The sequence below is a fragment of the Xyrauchen texanus genome, chromosome 26 (genome assembly GCF_025860055.1).
Source record: "Xyrauchen texanus isolate HMW12.3.18 chromosome 26, RBS_HiC_50CHRs, whole genome shotgun sequence".
Lineage (NCBI taxonomy): Eukaryota > Metazoa > Chordata > Actinopteri > Cypriniformes > Catostomidae > Xyrauchen > Xyrauchen texanus.
This window is the reverse complement of record NC_068301.1, coordinates 32,494,754-32,510,318: the sequence shown is the minus strand read 5'-3', so window position 1 is coordinate 32,510,318 and position 15,565 is coordinate 32,494,754. Positions and strand designations below refer to the sequence as shown.

Sequence of the window (15,565 nt, the reverse complement as noted above, 5' to 3'; positions counted from 1 at the left end):
CCAAGAGAACCGAACTACAAATGTGAACACATCCAAAGATTTGTTACTCCATTTTAGCTCGCAAATCTCATTTGCACTAAAGCATATTCCATCTTATTGTGCATGGTTTTAAGAGAAGCCAGAACAAATGCCATTTGATCATCGGTTACAAATATGGTGCCACTCATCTTAAGCTTTTGAAAGCAAATTTGATTTGAGAGCTACAGCAGAGGGGAAGGTTTTCAGCAAACACTAGCTTAAATTACGGTCAGTTCCTCACACAAAGCTATCATATGGCTTTAAAAGATCTGGAATATAGTGCACAACTCATATGGACAACTACTGTATTATGGTATTTTAATGGTGTTATTTTGTCCTTTCCTACTTCTTCAACAATTCATTAACAATATTGATGACTACATTTTCAGGTGAATATTTTAATGAACTATCCCTTTAAAACCACTCAAACATTTTTCAAAATTGCTGCCCTACTGACTCTTTCATCAGCATTAATGTATGACAAGAAGAACAATCCTTTGTTATTATGTGGCACAGTTATAGTACTACACTGATGAATATACAAATCTATGTGCTAATCTTGAGGCTCTGGAATTATTCAATACATTTCAGTGACTGGAAGACTTACCAAAGGTGGTAACAACTTGTGTAACAGATATATTATCATATAGTTTATCACATAGATTACTTGTAGCCTAGTCAAGCCTCAGTGATTAAACATACATCTTGGGAAGGTAAGCATAGTTTATCTGCTCATCAACTCTGAGAAGCTTGAGAAGATTAAAGGTGCTGGAAGTGATTTTTTTAATGGAAATGTACACAAAATCTTTTACTACTCCCTGAAAGATATTAATGAAATAAGTGTCCTGAGATATCTCATCAGTCTCTTTGACAACTCTAAACTCTGTAAACAGCAAAAAAAAAATTTGTCTGCGGACTGCGGACAATGACGCTTTCTGCCTGTCAATCATTTTGCGCATTCTCATAGTATTGTAGTTGCATCGAATTATTGAGGCTTAATGTCATTTTTATGCCATTTTGTTCATAACAGTTGTCATTTTGCTGCTGTTGTTTTTGACAGCTGTTTCTGCTTGTGTCGGTCTCAATTAAGCTAATTTTGTATTTTTGGAGTGCAGTGTTTTGGAAAAAGGGGGCGTGGCTAAAATCACTTACAGGAATTAAGTGATTTACCTTTAAAGTAATAGTTCACCCAAAAAATGAAAATGTTATTATCATTTACTCACCCTCATACCATCTCAAACTTGTATGACTTTCTCTCCGCTGCAGAACACAAACAAAGATTTTTAAGGATGTATGAGGCGTTCTTGTCCATACAGTGTAAGTGAATGGGATCCATAAAACATTACATATAGAGAGCATAGAGATAATCAATTTGATTCCAGTGGTTTAATCCATGTCTTCTGAAGAGATCCGATCACTTTGGGTGAGAAAGAAATCTAATTTAAATCCTTGTTCACTATAAATCTTCACATCTGGCCTATTTGCAGGCTTCAAAATGGAGATTCTTTGCCAGGTACTCAATCCTGTTATCATTGTACATCAACAAACATTGCATTTTCATTATCTAGTGTTTATAATAAACGTTTTGACACCCGCTGTACACTGTACAGTATCCCAAAAAAACTTAACCTGCCACTCTATCATTCTCGCTGCTGCATTAAATAGCCCAAAAGGGCATTAAAACTGCAAATTTAGCAACACTGTGTCTGGTTCATGTACAGAGCTCTGTACATGCATCAAGCACAAGGAAGTGTATGAGTGAGTATCTCTGTATGCACCAAGGAGGCTACGAATGTGAAGATTTTTAGCAAATAAAGACATACATTTTTGTCGGTTTGTCACCCAAAGCAATCGTATCACTCTAGAAAACATGGATTAAACCACTTGAGTCATATGGATTAATTTTACACTGTCTTACAATGTCCTTTTTTGGAGCTTAAAAGTTTTGACATCATTGATGTAGATTTGGGTCTACTGTATGACACCTCGTACATTCTTCAAAATATCTTTGTGTTCTGCGTGAGAAAGAAAGTCATACGAGTTTGAGACAGCATAAGGCTTAGTTAATGATGAGAGAGCTCTCCATTTAAAATTATATATATATATATATATATATATTAAATGACAAAATAAAGTGTTTAAAGGAATGGTTCATCAAAAAACTTAAATTCTGTCATGTCGGACACAAAAGGATATTTTTTAACGATTATCTTTTTAAGAATTTGATTGCATAAATGTATCTATTGAAAGGTTCAAAGTCATAATGACCTGTCTTTCAATGGGACAATTATTTGCCCCACAATTTGCACTTAGACCTGATTGATAGTAAACCTGGGATAAGCTTTTAAGCCCTTTGCACTGCCTGCAGACAGTTCTGTGAACAGCATTGTGACTGGAATAATGCAGTATTAGGAAACAGATCAACAAAAGACAAATATGTATCTTGCAATCACAAATATGTAAACAATACCGTATATTGCATTAAAACATGATACAACACATGACAGTGTGCTATAACTTTTCGAAGCAAATTGGATTTTCAACAGTCGGATGATAAAATGAGAATAAAATCCCACAGAATTCCATTAAAGGGACCCGAGCCATATCTAGGGACCAGAATGGAAGAATCGAGGGCTCTTTTAACTTGGTAATGTAAAAAAAAAAACCCTAGCAACCACCCAGAACACCCTAACAACCACATAGCAAAACGCAAAAAAACAAACACTCCAAACACATTCAAAACATCATAGTATCAACATTGTAGCAGTTAGTAGAGTTTTGGCAAAGACTTTCATGTTTTCTGTAGATTCTCATGTACAGCCCACAGAAAACAAGATGCATACTTAAAGTTTAGGCTGCTCTGACCTAAGATTACCTAAAACACTAATCTTTTACTGCTTTGCAAGAACTGCTATTTCCTTGCATTTCTTGCAAATTTAGTTAAGCATCTGATATAATGGAACAAAGCAAAAGGTGAACTGATCATATTTGGGCGATAGTTAATGAGCCCCAACTGTCCCTCTTGGCTCTGTAATCTCACAGTCTCACAGACCACAGATACAAAAACCTACTAATATCCAACCCTACAGACCTTTTGGCCAACCTGTCCCCAAATGCACACCCAGCTGTCTTAGCAGATGGCCATGGGGTTTAAACTGCCCAACACAGTGACTGGCGCTGTCTTTCCACAAACAAACACAAATTACATGGTTATAATATCTGTTCATGTCAGGTGAGGGTGCGTGACACAGAGGAAAGTTCAAAGAGTTTAAAGAAAGCCCCAATTACAAAAAGAAAGATATGGACATTGCAGATCAACATGCACTCTTTACGTGCATGCAAAGTGGAATGGAAAACCATTACATATTACAGACTATTTCCCAGATAAGGACAGTGGTTTGAGCAGATAAAAAAAAGGAAAGAATATTGTTATGGTAAAACAAAGTTTCTTATGGGTATCTCTGGTTTGCAGAGATAATTGTAAACATACTACAGTCTACTCCCAAAAATTCCATGTCTCGTGTTTTTCAAGTTGGGTTCTGTTAACTCATTAGAGAGAAGCTGTACCCATCAGTGTAAAGGTGTGGGCATGACCCCAATCGGTTAAAAAGCATTCACAGCTTTTCATCACGGCTTGACGCATGAACTAACACCTCGACTGGACGTCTTTATTAAATAACATTGTGTCGATTGTGATCAAACTTTCTGGTGTTATGAAAGTCAGCAATTTTCATATTTACTTTAGTCACCGTGACTATGGATACAGATGTTAAAATACAGATTGATTGACAGATTGAAGAAAAATTTACTTTTTTCTTATTTTTCTAATTTTACATTATATTTGTCTGGGTGTAAATACGTTGGCACCGAAAAACTATTATTTTATATAACTTTTATTCCCAATCATGTCAACTGTATCTGAGAAAATTTTTGTGTTAATACGACAACGCAATCAAAGATTATAACATTACAAATATAATTGATCACATTGTATGTTCTGTAAATTGTTCGTGAAGTTTTAAACGAAAATGCTGTATATAAGCAACACCAACATAACTGTAAAAGACATATACTTATCTATTCCTCACTATATTTTTGTCTGTGAGTAAAACAAATATGCTGGTTTTCTACTCTTTGAGAGCTTTCCAACAACATATGACACATGGCTATTTGATGAGTTAGATTTTTTTACTGATTGCAATAATATGTACAGTGCAATGTTTTTAATACATAAATGATCAACACGTAACACTTCTGATTTGTCTGAAAATTTCAAAGCACTTGTTCAGTTTTGGTCATAATGCTTACATGCATTGAAAATTAGAGCTTCTAAGCTTTTAAACAATACCTAGTTTGTGTTGGTCAAGGCAGTATTTATCAATATTTTGACCACTGTTTTTTTCTCGTGGGCCAGGCCCATCTGAGCTTAAAGGGTTAAACAATCACACCCATTGAACAGACTATAAGTCTATCCCGCACAGCCTCACAGGGTTAAATGCCATAAACAAATAAATATGCCATTTAACCCAGACATAGGCCCATTATTGTCACTTGCCTCTAATTATCAATACTTTTAAACCATTACTATACATGACATTTCCTAGCATCTACTGCTGGGTGTTGTAGTCCATACTTTTGGACTACAACACCCAACTCCGCAGAAAATTCCCCAATGTATATATATATAATAATGATAATATTGTACATTTCAGGGACACTGGTATGAGGTGTTACATGAAATAATAAAAATGCTAGACAAGTTGAGTTAGACCCAATAGATGATTCTCATGAAACCTTCAAGAAAATCTCCCAGCCACATTTTACCTCCCAAAATTATAAAATTATATTTTGCATAAATAAAATAAAGCCTATATTTAGGACCATTAAGATTTTTTGCATTGTGACTGTATTTTCAGGACACTTAAGCACACTTTACCCAACCAATTCGGGGGTTAGAGAAAGGTTTAGGACTATGTTTGTTTTACAGGAATGTTATTCGTGGGCCAACAAACCATGTTGATCCATTTACATGTCCTACTTAGCAAAAGCACCTTCTGTTTAGGGTTGGCATAAGGTTCACCTGGAATACCTCACATGTACTCTAAAAGAGTGTTCTATTGTCTTCAGTTTATGTGGTTAAAGTAATCAATCATTATTACCTAATAAAATATGCTTTTAAAAAGCAACCCTTTGCTGGATGCTGTGCTTTGCTGAGGTCTCTTGTTGAGTGGGAATAGAGTAAAAGCACGTGCGTGCATTGTCTTCTGGTCTGCCCCCACCCCCCATACACATGCTCACACACTATTTGCCTTCCTCCACACTTCCACAGACCCTCTGACATCTCCTTTTGATGATGACGTAAAGAGGACACGACCCCGAGCATTGACTCGCAGATGGCATCACAATGGGTTTAAACCAGACATGCAGCCTGCAGGAGCAGTGACTATAAACGCCCACTGACTTACACACACCTGCCATACACACTCACACAAGCAATGTATATACAACCAGACTGTTGTCTGCACAAGCCTTAATATTTTAACCCTTGAGACAGTTTATGTGAGAGAATGCTAGAATCCTGGGAATACCATTGCATGAGTGAGTGTGTCTCTGGGACGTGCATTTATACATGTGTGTTTGTGTGTGTGTGTAAAAAAACAAAGCAAATCTCTGGGCTAAAAATACCAAAATGTGATGAGGGAACATGGATCTTCATAAAATTAACTCAATAGGTCAGTAAATGCTTCCAAATGTCATATTTACCCCAGTCTGTGTATTTCCAGCCCTTGGGGATTCACTTCTAAACGGAGCATCAATTTCTCAATCTATCTAAACATTGAGCTCTAAATTTGGCCTAAAAAAATACCTTTTTCCCCAAGAGTTAAAAAAGTAATCATCCTAATATACACCTGATATGATTCATAAACCACAGGACAAAAGGCTACTTTTAAAGAGGAAAATAATTAATGGAACAATTCACCCAGAAATAAAAATGATGTCATTATTTACTCATGAAAGCATAAAGTGACCACCAGGGCCTATCAAGTTCCAAAAATTATAATAAATTACTATAAAATACCATTAGTAGTCTAAGTAGTCTGTATGACTAGTGCAGAATATTCCAAGTCTTCTGAAGTCTTAGTATAAGTATGTGTGAGGAACAGAACAAAATCGTATTTCCACATACTTAAATGTATCATTTCATGTTTGGTTAGAAGACATGCAAGAATCGTTTGGTAGCGTTTGGTGTCATTAGCATAAAACCTGGCATGACACGTTTTCACATGCCATTAAATATGCATGAACGCGAATGAGACTTGAGAGCTGAATGTGGTCTAAAATGGTATTAATAAATTCAGAGATGCAGTTCACCACTTACAAACTGGACATCTGACATCAACACCCACTGAGCACTTTATTAGGAACACCTGTACAACTACTTATTCATGCAATTATCTAATCAGCCAATCGTTTGGCAGCAGTGCAATGCATAAAACATGCAGATACGTGTCAGGAGCTTCAGTTAATGTTCACATCAACCATCAGAATGGGAAAAAAAAATTGATCTCAGTGATTGTTGGTGCCAGACGGGCTGGTTTGAGTATTTCTGTAACTGCTGATCTCCGGGGATAAGTATTGAAATTGGCTAGGAATACATTTTATGATCAAATGTTAGAGTTGGGGAATATGTACCAGATCTCACTCTATCTTACCTTGTAAAATGGTCTGTGAGGGCGCCCACCAGCTCCCCAACACGGTCTTGATTTTGGTTCAACTGACCCCTCTGCAAGTGAGCCAAAAAGTCATCCTGAGATGCAGTGTGTAGCGCCACCATCTGGTCACTGCCACTTGTTACACTCAAACCAATGACCTGTGTGATTGAGGAAAATGTAAAACATGATGTCAAATAGATCCATCCTTCTTAAGTTAAATATATACATTTTCCTTCTAATGACATTCTGTCAGCCTTTGCCATGCAATCCCAGTGTGAACAGCTCCTTCACAAAGCACTTACTTCCTGTGCTTCAGTTCATGATTGACTCTGTAACCTTGAGAATGAGTAATATGCTGGAGATAATTGTGAATGAATGACGTGATTGTTGCAATTACTTGTGACCAATCGATCTTGTGCGTCAGCTTAATGTGTGTGCTTGGCTGGTACACATGATTCTCAGATTAGAAACAGTTCCGGGGATGCTGTTCGCATGTACGCATGTGTGCATGTCCGTGTGTGTCATTTAAAGAAATAGTTCACCTACTTGTTGCAAAAAAAATAAGATATGTTGTGCAGAAAGTTAGCATCAGTGACTATTTCACATTACATTTCCTTTTGTGTTCCACGGAAAAGACAAAGTCATACAGGTTTGGAACAACATGAAGGTGAGTAAATTTACATTTTTAAGGGGAAGGCTGTTGTGGGTTTAGGCGTGCATAAATGTGAACAGTTAAGAGTAGAAGTAGGTGCGTCACTCCTGTGTAGTAGTGGAAGTGGAGAGTTGAGGTACTGTTAAGCCTCTTCACCGCCACTTGGATGGACACACACTAGCAGCACACAAACATACGGGCACACACACACACACACACACACACGCACGCATACACACACACACACACACACACACACACACACACACACACACACACACACACACACACACACACACACACACACACACACAGGTTAATCTCTTTGTGTCTCGTGGTACATGCACCTGACCTTGCTGCATGAGATTTTGAAAAGTGAGAGTGGGCCAGGAAACATGTGTGCTGTGTTCCAATCATAAATACAGACACACACATGCCTAAGACCATAAAGACCTAAATAGCACATGCTGTGTACCGAAAGGTCCTGATGGAATTCTGTCTTTTTGCCATTATCATATACTGTAGGGCAGTTAATAATTTGTCTGGAATGTGGAGGGAGAAAAGGGGGAATGGGATTGGGTCACAACCCAAAGCAGATTCAAACCCAGATCCCAATGAGCAAAACAGTTCCTTACACTCACCTAAAGGATTATTAGGAACACCATACTAATACTGTGTTTGACCCCCTTTCGCCTTCAGAACTGCCTTAATTCTACGTGGCATTGATTCAACAAGGTGCTGAAAGCATTCTTTAGAAATGTTGGCCCATATTGATAGGATAGCATCTTGCAGTTGATGGAGATTTGTGGGATGCACATCCAGGGCACGAAGCTCCCGTTCCACCACATCCCAAAGATGCTCTATTGGGTTAAGATCTGGTGACTGTGGAGGCCATTTTAGTACAGTGAACTCATTGTCATGTTCAAGAAACCAATTTGAAATGATTCGAGCTTTGTGACATGGTGCATTATCCTGCTGGAAGTAGCCATCAGAGGATGGGTACATGGTGGCCATAAAGGGATGGACATGGTCAGAAACAATGCTCAGGTAGGCCGTGGCATTTAAACGATGCCCAATTGGCACTAAGGGGCCTAAAGTGTGCCAAGAAAACATCCCCCACACCATTACACCACCACCACCAGCCTGCACAGTGGTAACAAGGCATGATGGATCCATGTTCTCATTCTGTTTACGCCAAATTCTGACTCTACCATCTGAATGTCTCAACAGAAATCGAGACTCATCAGACCAGGCAACATTTTTCCAGTCTTCAACTGTCCGATTTTGGTGAGTTCTTGAAAATTATAGCCTCTTTTTCCTATTTGTAGTGGAGATGAGTGGTACCCGGTGGGGTCTTCTGCTGTTGTAGCCCATCCGCCTCAAGGTTGTGCGTGTTGTGGCTTCACAAATGCTTTGCTGCATACCTCGGTTGTAACGAGTGGTTATTTCAGGCAAAGTTGCTCTTCTATCAGCTTGAATCAGTCGGCCCATTCTCCTCTGACCTCTAGCATCAACAAGGCATTTTCGCCCACAGGACTGCCGCATACTGGATGTTTTTCCCTTTTCACACCATTCTTTGTAAACCCTAGAAATGGTTATGTGTGAAAATCCCAGTAACTGAGCAGATTGTGAAATACTCAGACCGGCCCGTCTGGCACCAACAACCATGCCACGCTCAAAATTGCTTAAATCACCTTTCTTTCCCATTCTGACATTCAGTTTGGAGTTCAGGAGATTGTCTTGACCAGGACCACACCCCTAAATGCATTGAAGCAACTGCCATGTGATTGGTTGATTAGATAATTGCATTAATGAGAAATTGAACAGGTGTTCCTAATAATCCTTTAGGTGAGTGTATATACTGTATGTAATCAGCATCACACAACCTCTGTGCCATGATTAACAGCATTTTGCAGACCTTTTAAAAACAGTTTTTTTGCATTTTTTGCACTAATTTGGGGGAAAATATGCAAAAATATAAAGAATGGATGTTTAAAAAATAGAGCTGAGAGTACTAAACCCTCATTGGTTGGTAGCTGATACAGGGTTCCCACTCTTTCGAAGGCACAATTTTCCAGGACATTTGCCCATTCATTATGTAATATTTAAGCAAAAACACATGTATGTATGTTATTGTTATTGAATGGTTATTTTTTTCTGAATTCATTACACACTTTCATTTTAAGATTATAAATGTATTTAATTCAATTGCAGCCTCTTGCAGTTTAAACATCACACTAGGACATATAGCAATTTTAATTTGATTATTTGTGCATTCAAATGTTCTTTTTTTTTGTCCCAAATATGTCAAATTCCGAGACATTCTAGATCATGCCATTTTTATGACTGGATTCAGTGATTCCAACCGAGATTTCCACATTGCAGAAATCAAAGAGCCTTACATGTTAATGACAATATATTAATTAGTTAGTAGTTAATGGCAAATTGATGACTGGAGTAGTTCACTATTAGATAATCAATAATTAATTATATTTGGATCGTGAACAGTCATATGAACTCTCTTAGGTTAAAGAATAATCCAAATAAATCCTTGTACAGCTTCTATGGAGTTTATAGCAGCTATGTTGTGAGATCTTTGGGCCATTAGGCTACAGTAGGTCAAACATTGGCTGCATCAAATCCACGTGCTGACTCTGTATGAGCATTTTATTTCTTCAGGAAAAAGTCTTTAATGAGGGCATGTCACATTAGGCATTGATTTGTCATTGCCAGTTGATTTGTAGTATGCTACCAACACAACAAAATTTCAAGGTGTTCATTTGGTGATAGGTAACAACATAGTAGTTATTTTAAGTGATCAGCAAGTTGGTCGTTCTTCAGTAATTACTGATTAATTACTCTTCTATATTAGTTAGTAGTAGTGACTGAAGAGTTAATCCTGTACCCTTCATTTGTCCTGCATTAGTTCCTATATAGTTCAGTATTAACTATGGAACATTACTATAAAGTGTTACCATAACAGCAGTATAAGCGTACTCAGATCGTTCATTTATTATTGAAAATTAATTCACATCCCGAGGTGTAAAGGCCGCATCACCACGCTACCACCTCAGGTTGTGAACTCATTTTCAAAACATCAGCAGTCTGACTGTCGACCGTTGTCCAAGATTTATATTCATATGTTTTTGTAGTTAACACAACAGCATTGTAAGAATGAAAACATCATATTGTTCACTACATCAATACTTAAACAATTTCGTCAGAGCAAAGTAGACGGGTACGTGACAAGGTTTATTTCATGACAGTCAACTGTTGACATGTACATGTAACAAAAACCATGTTAGCCACAGAGTCAAACAGTTATTATAAATGTTTACAGAACAAATAATTACTTTCCAGGACATTTCGGTATTTTTCTAATTTTCCATAACTTTTCTATGACTGGAAAACGAATCGGTTACCTAACGTAACCTCGGTTCTCTCTAGATGAGGGAACGAGTATTGCGTAAGCTAGCTTACGCTATGGGAAATATTAATCTTTTCTGAGATATTGAAGCCAAAAAATTATCCTTAATTTTGAATCCATTGTCAACGCAGTGCAGCAGCTGCATACCTTGAGCGGGCTAGCTAGCGAGCTCATTGGTTGCTCTGCGGCAACTGCTGCAGCCTATAAACGAACTTGAGTGAACTCGCGTCCAATGAGAGGCGCCCGTGCCGTCACTGTATCAAAGCCCGCCAGAATGGGCGTGGCTAGAGTGCATATAAGCGTAAGTTCATAGGCTGGAACCCTGGTTTTCATTGAATGAAGCGAAAGTCGCTTGTGGCGCGAGCACGGCCGGCTACGCAATACTCGTTCCCTCATCTAGAGAGAACCGAGGTTACGTTAGGTAACCGATTCGTTCTCTTACGAGAGGTTCTCTCGTATTGCGTAAGCCAGCTTACACTACGGGAACCCATTGTCAACGCCGTGCGCGCCAAGCATCCACTGCATGAGCCCCGGGGGAGGTAGGGGGACCCGGGGGAGCCCTTGTGAGTGGGGGAATAATATTTGGTGGAGGGGGAAGCCCAGCCCGCTGCCACACATATGTCGTGAATGGAAATCCCGCTGGACCATGCCCACGAGGAGGCCATGCCTCTGGTGGAGTGAGCCCGGGCATGGTAGGTCTTTTGACGCATACGCGGCAGCAATAGCGTCCACTATCCATCTAGACAGTGTCTGTTTCGAGGCAGCGAAACCTTTGGTGCGCCCTCAGAATGAAACGAAAAGCTGCTCAGAGCGTCTGAAAGAGGCGGAGTGCGCAGTATACAATCTCAGTGCTCTGACTGGGCAAAGGAGATTGGCGTCGCGTTCGCTATCGGATGCTGGCAGCGCCGATAGGAAATGATTTGTGCTCTGAAAGGAGTACAGATCACCTTGGGGACATAGCCGTGTCTAGGCTTTAAAATGACCTTGGAGTCACTTGGTCCAAACTCAAGACACGCAGCGCTGACAGACAGCGCGTGAAGGTCTCCCACACGCTTAACTGATGACAGGGCAGTTAGAAAACGGTTTTGAGTGAAAGGTATTTCAAATCCATGGATTGAAGCGGTTCGAAAGGGGGGGCTTTCATAGCTTCGAGAACTACAGAAAGATCCCAGATAGGAACCGATGGGGGGCGAACGCCGCGACGGCCGCCACGTACACTTTGAGCGTGGATGGGGATCTGCCCTTATCCAGCAGCTCTTGTAAAAACACGAGCAGCGACGACACCCCACATGTCCGTGGGTCCAGGTCTCTGTCGGTGCACCATTTTGAAAACACAGACCATTTTGACGCATAGAGTCTTCTCGTGGAAGGGGCTCTAGCGTGTATGATAGTGTTTATTACTCCTTCTGGCAAAGCGACGGGTAGTCGTTGATCACCCACGCGTGCAGCGCCCAGCCTCTGGGTGGGGATGCCAGATCGTGCCGCGAGCTTGAGAGAGGAGATCTGCTCTCACTGGAATGGGCCACGGGGCTGTCAGTGACAGCTGCGTAAGCTCCGGGAACCATGTCTGATTCTCCCAATGCGGGGCTATGAGGAGCACAGAGTGACGTGTTTCCCTGATCCTCTGCATTACCTGTGGCAATAGCGAGACGGGAGGGAAGGCGTAAAGCGGGCGGTTGGGCCAGTCCTGAGCCAGCTGCCCTCGCTTCGAGAAAAATACTGGGCAGTGAGAGTTCTCTTCTGACGCAAAGAGGTCTATCTCTGCTCTGCCGAATATGCTCCATAACTTCTGGACTGTTTGAGCGTGCAGGGACCATTCCCCTGGGGAAATATTGTCTCTGGACAGTCTGTCTGGGCCGTCGTTCAGGTGGCCTGGCACGTGCGTCGCCCTCAGCGAGCGCAGGTGGCACTGGGACCAACTCAGTATGCGTTTTGTCAGATGGAAGAGGTTCCTGGATCTGACACCGCCCTGACGGTTTAGATAGGATACCACAGATCTGTTGTCCGAACGGACCAGGACGTGGTGACCCTGAATGACCGGGAGGAAGCGGACGAGCGTGTACTCGACCGATATAATTTCCAGACAATTTATGTGAAGGAGCTTTTCCTGAACTGACCATAGGCCAAAAACCGGAGAGCCCTCGCAGACCGAGCCCCAACCCGTGTTGGACGCGTCTGTCGAGATGACTTTTCGGCGAGATACAGCTCCCATCGTCACTCCCCGCTGATACCATTCAGCCACTGCCCAGGGCTGCAGAGCTGAGATACAGGTCTGAGTCACTCTGATCGGCTGGCGAGACCCGCGGGTGTTTAGCCAATGCTGAAGCGGGCGCATGCACAGTAAACCCAGCTGAAGTACTGCTGCGGCTGAGGCCATGTAACCTAGCATTCTCTGAAATTTTTTCAGAGGCGTGAGGCTGTTCATCTGAAAGGACGCGGCTAGTCGCTGAACACGGCACGCACGCTGTGTAGATAAGCAAGCCGTCATCGCCATGGAGTCTAGTTCTATTCCAAGGAAGGAAATTGCCTGACTGGGCTGTAGTGAGCTCTTGGTCCAATTGACTGCAAGACCCAAACTGTTCAGATGACTGAGGAGAACTGTCCTGTGAGACAGAAGCTCCGTATGTGACTGTGCCAAAATCAGCCAATCGTCCAAATAGTTCAGAATTCGCAAGCCCTGACTCCGCGAGGGGTGCGAAGCGTCGCATCCATGCACTTCGTGAAAGTACGGGTGCTAAAGACAGGCCGAACGGAAGGACGGTGTATTGATAAACCTGGCCGTCGAGGCTAATCTCAAGAATGGCCTGTGACGGGATTTATCTGAATCTGAAAGTAGGCATCTTTCAGATCAAGAGAAATAAACCAGTCCCCTGGTGCACATGCGCGAGGAGTTTCCTGATTGTAAGCATTTTGAACGGTCTTTTACGCAGCACCTTGTTCAAAACCCTGAGATCTAATATTGGTCTGAGGCCGCCGTCTTTCTTGGGGACAAGAAAATAACGGCTGTAAAACCCCGACTCAGCTCAGAGAAGGTGGCACTCTCTCTATGGCCCTTTTGCACAGAAGGTTTGCTATTTCTGAACGAAGCATGCAGGCTGCTTCCGTGTTCACAGTAGTTTCGAGCCAGCTCTGAAGCGGGAGGGCGGCGATCGAACTGTAGCAAATAGCCCTGTTTTATTGTGCTTAACACCCATTTGGATATCCCTGGGATAGCTTTCCACGCTTTGAAGCGTAACGCTAGAGGGTGAATGGCCAAGTCGCCCTGATTGCCGCACACAGCGAGCTGAACAGAATGTGTGAGCCGCTTACTGTGCTTATGCATGACTGCTCGCAGACAGCAGGGACAGGCTGTTCTGTGAGTGACTTCCTGATTGAGGTGAATGGGGAAAGAGTCACATCTGTTAAGTGATGCGCGAGCATAGTCACGGGCATGGGACTTACATACAGAGAGGTGTTTGCTGGCCGTGTGACAGAGCTGGCAGAGAAGGGGCGCCACGACGGACTCGTGGGCGTGTTTATTGACTCTAACACTCGAAGCTGGCTGTGCCCACTTTATGTGAGTGGGCTCTGATAGGGACACGGGAAGTGTAATGCTTGTGTGTAGGGGTGAACACTGGATTGTGGGCACATTTTCTACACATAAGGCATGTTTGCTTTTTACAAGATTTCTTTGGGTCGCCGTGAAAACGGCATTTGAGTGCAGGCAAGCGGGCAGTATCACCGGCTTGTTGGCTGCTGAATCCACCACTGCAGTAGCCTGAGAGAAGGGGACTGACAGGGGCGAAGCTTTGACGGTGGTCCGCCGCGGCGGACTGAGCCGCCGCTTCCTCAACAAAGCTAGGAGGACTTCGGTTGCTCAGGTTTCAGCGCAATCTTAGGCCGAGGCCCGCGGGGGCAGCGGTCTGCGGCGGCTGTCTGAGCGCTGATCTAGGGCGGCCGCCCTGTCGACGCTGAGAAGTCTGGCTTTGCTGAGCTGGGCGCTGTGAAGAGGCTCGTGCAGGAGGCTGGTCACGTGGGCGGCCTGCAGAGGAGCTAGCGCGACGAGGCAGGAAGAGATTCATGGCTTGGGTGGCTTTCTGGACTTCCGAGAACGGTCAACAATGCCACTCACCGCGGAACCGAAGAGACCGGACGGAGAGAGTGGCGCGTTGAGGAACGTGGAGCGTTCAGCTTCTCCCATGTCGGCTAGCGTTAGCCATAGGTGTCTCTCGGTCACAGTCAGCGCGCCATGCACTTCCCTAGGGCTTGAGCTGCAGCTTTGGTGGCGTGAAGGGCGAGATCCGTCGCGCTCCTTAGATCTGAAACAGCCTCTGGGTGCCTGCCTTTCTCATCCCACTCTCGAAGAAGGTCCGCTTGGAGGATCTGTAAGACGGCCATGGAATGCAGAGCAGATGCGGCTTGGCGGCGGCGGCATAGGCGCGCCAACACAGGCGGAAGTAGTTCTGCAGGCCTTAGACGGGAGCACTGGCTTAGACCGCCATCTCGCGGAGGGCGGGCAAAGGTGTGCTGCTACCGAATCCTCAACCGGGGGGATGGAAGAGTAGCCCCTCTCGGTGGCGCCGTCCACCGAAGCGAGAGAGGTGGAGACATGGGATCGGTTCCTGGCCGAGAGAGGCGCGTTCCACGATTTAGAGAGCTTGGCGTGGAGTTCTCGAGCCCGAGGCGGTCGATGGCCTGTGTGAGGAGGCGCGTTAGTTCTTCTTCGACTCCGGCGCGGGTCCTGCTGGATTCCTGGGCCGAGGAGGAGGCTTGGGA

At 42.9% G+C, this 15,565-nt stretch overlaps 1 protein-coding gene across 2 annotated transcripts in view; it reads right to left on the bottom strand.

Moving 5' to 3' along the window:
• Window positions 1-15,565, bottom strand: part of myo1g (myosin IG) — a 76,755-nt gene that overhangs the window by 12,341 nt on the left and 48,849 nt on the right. For both annotated transcript variants that reach the window (XM_052093417.1, XM_052093418.1), the window contains one exon: window positions 6,732-6,889. In XM_052093417.1, coding sequence (XP_051949377.1) covers window positions 6,732-6,889 — 158 coding nt within the window. The remainder of the gene's footprint in view (window positions 1-6,731; window positions 6,890-15,565) is intronic.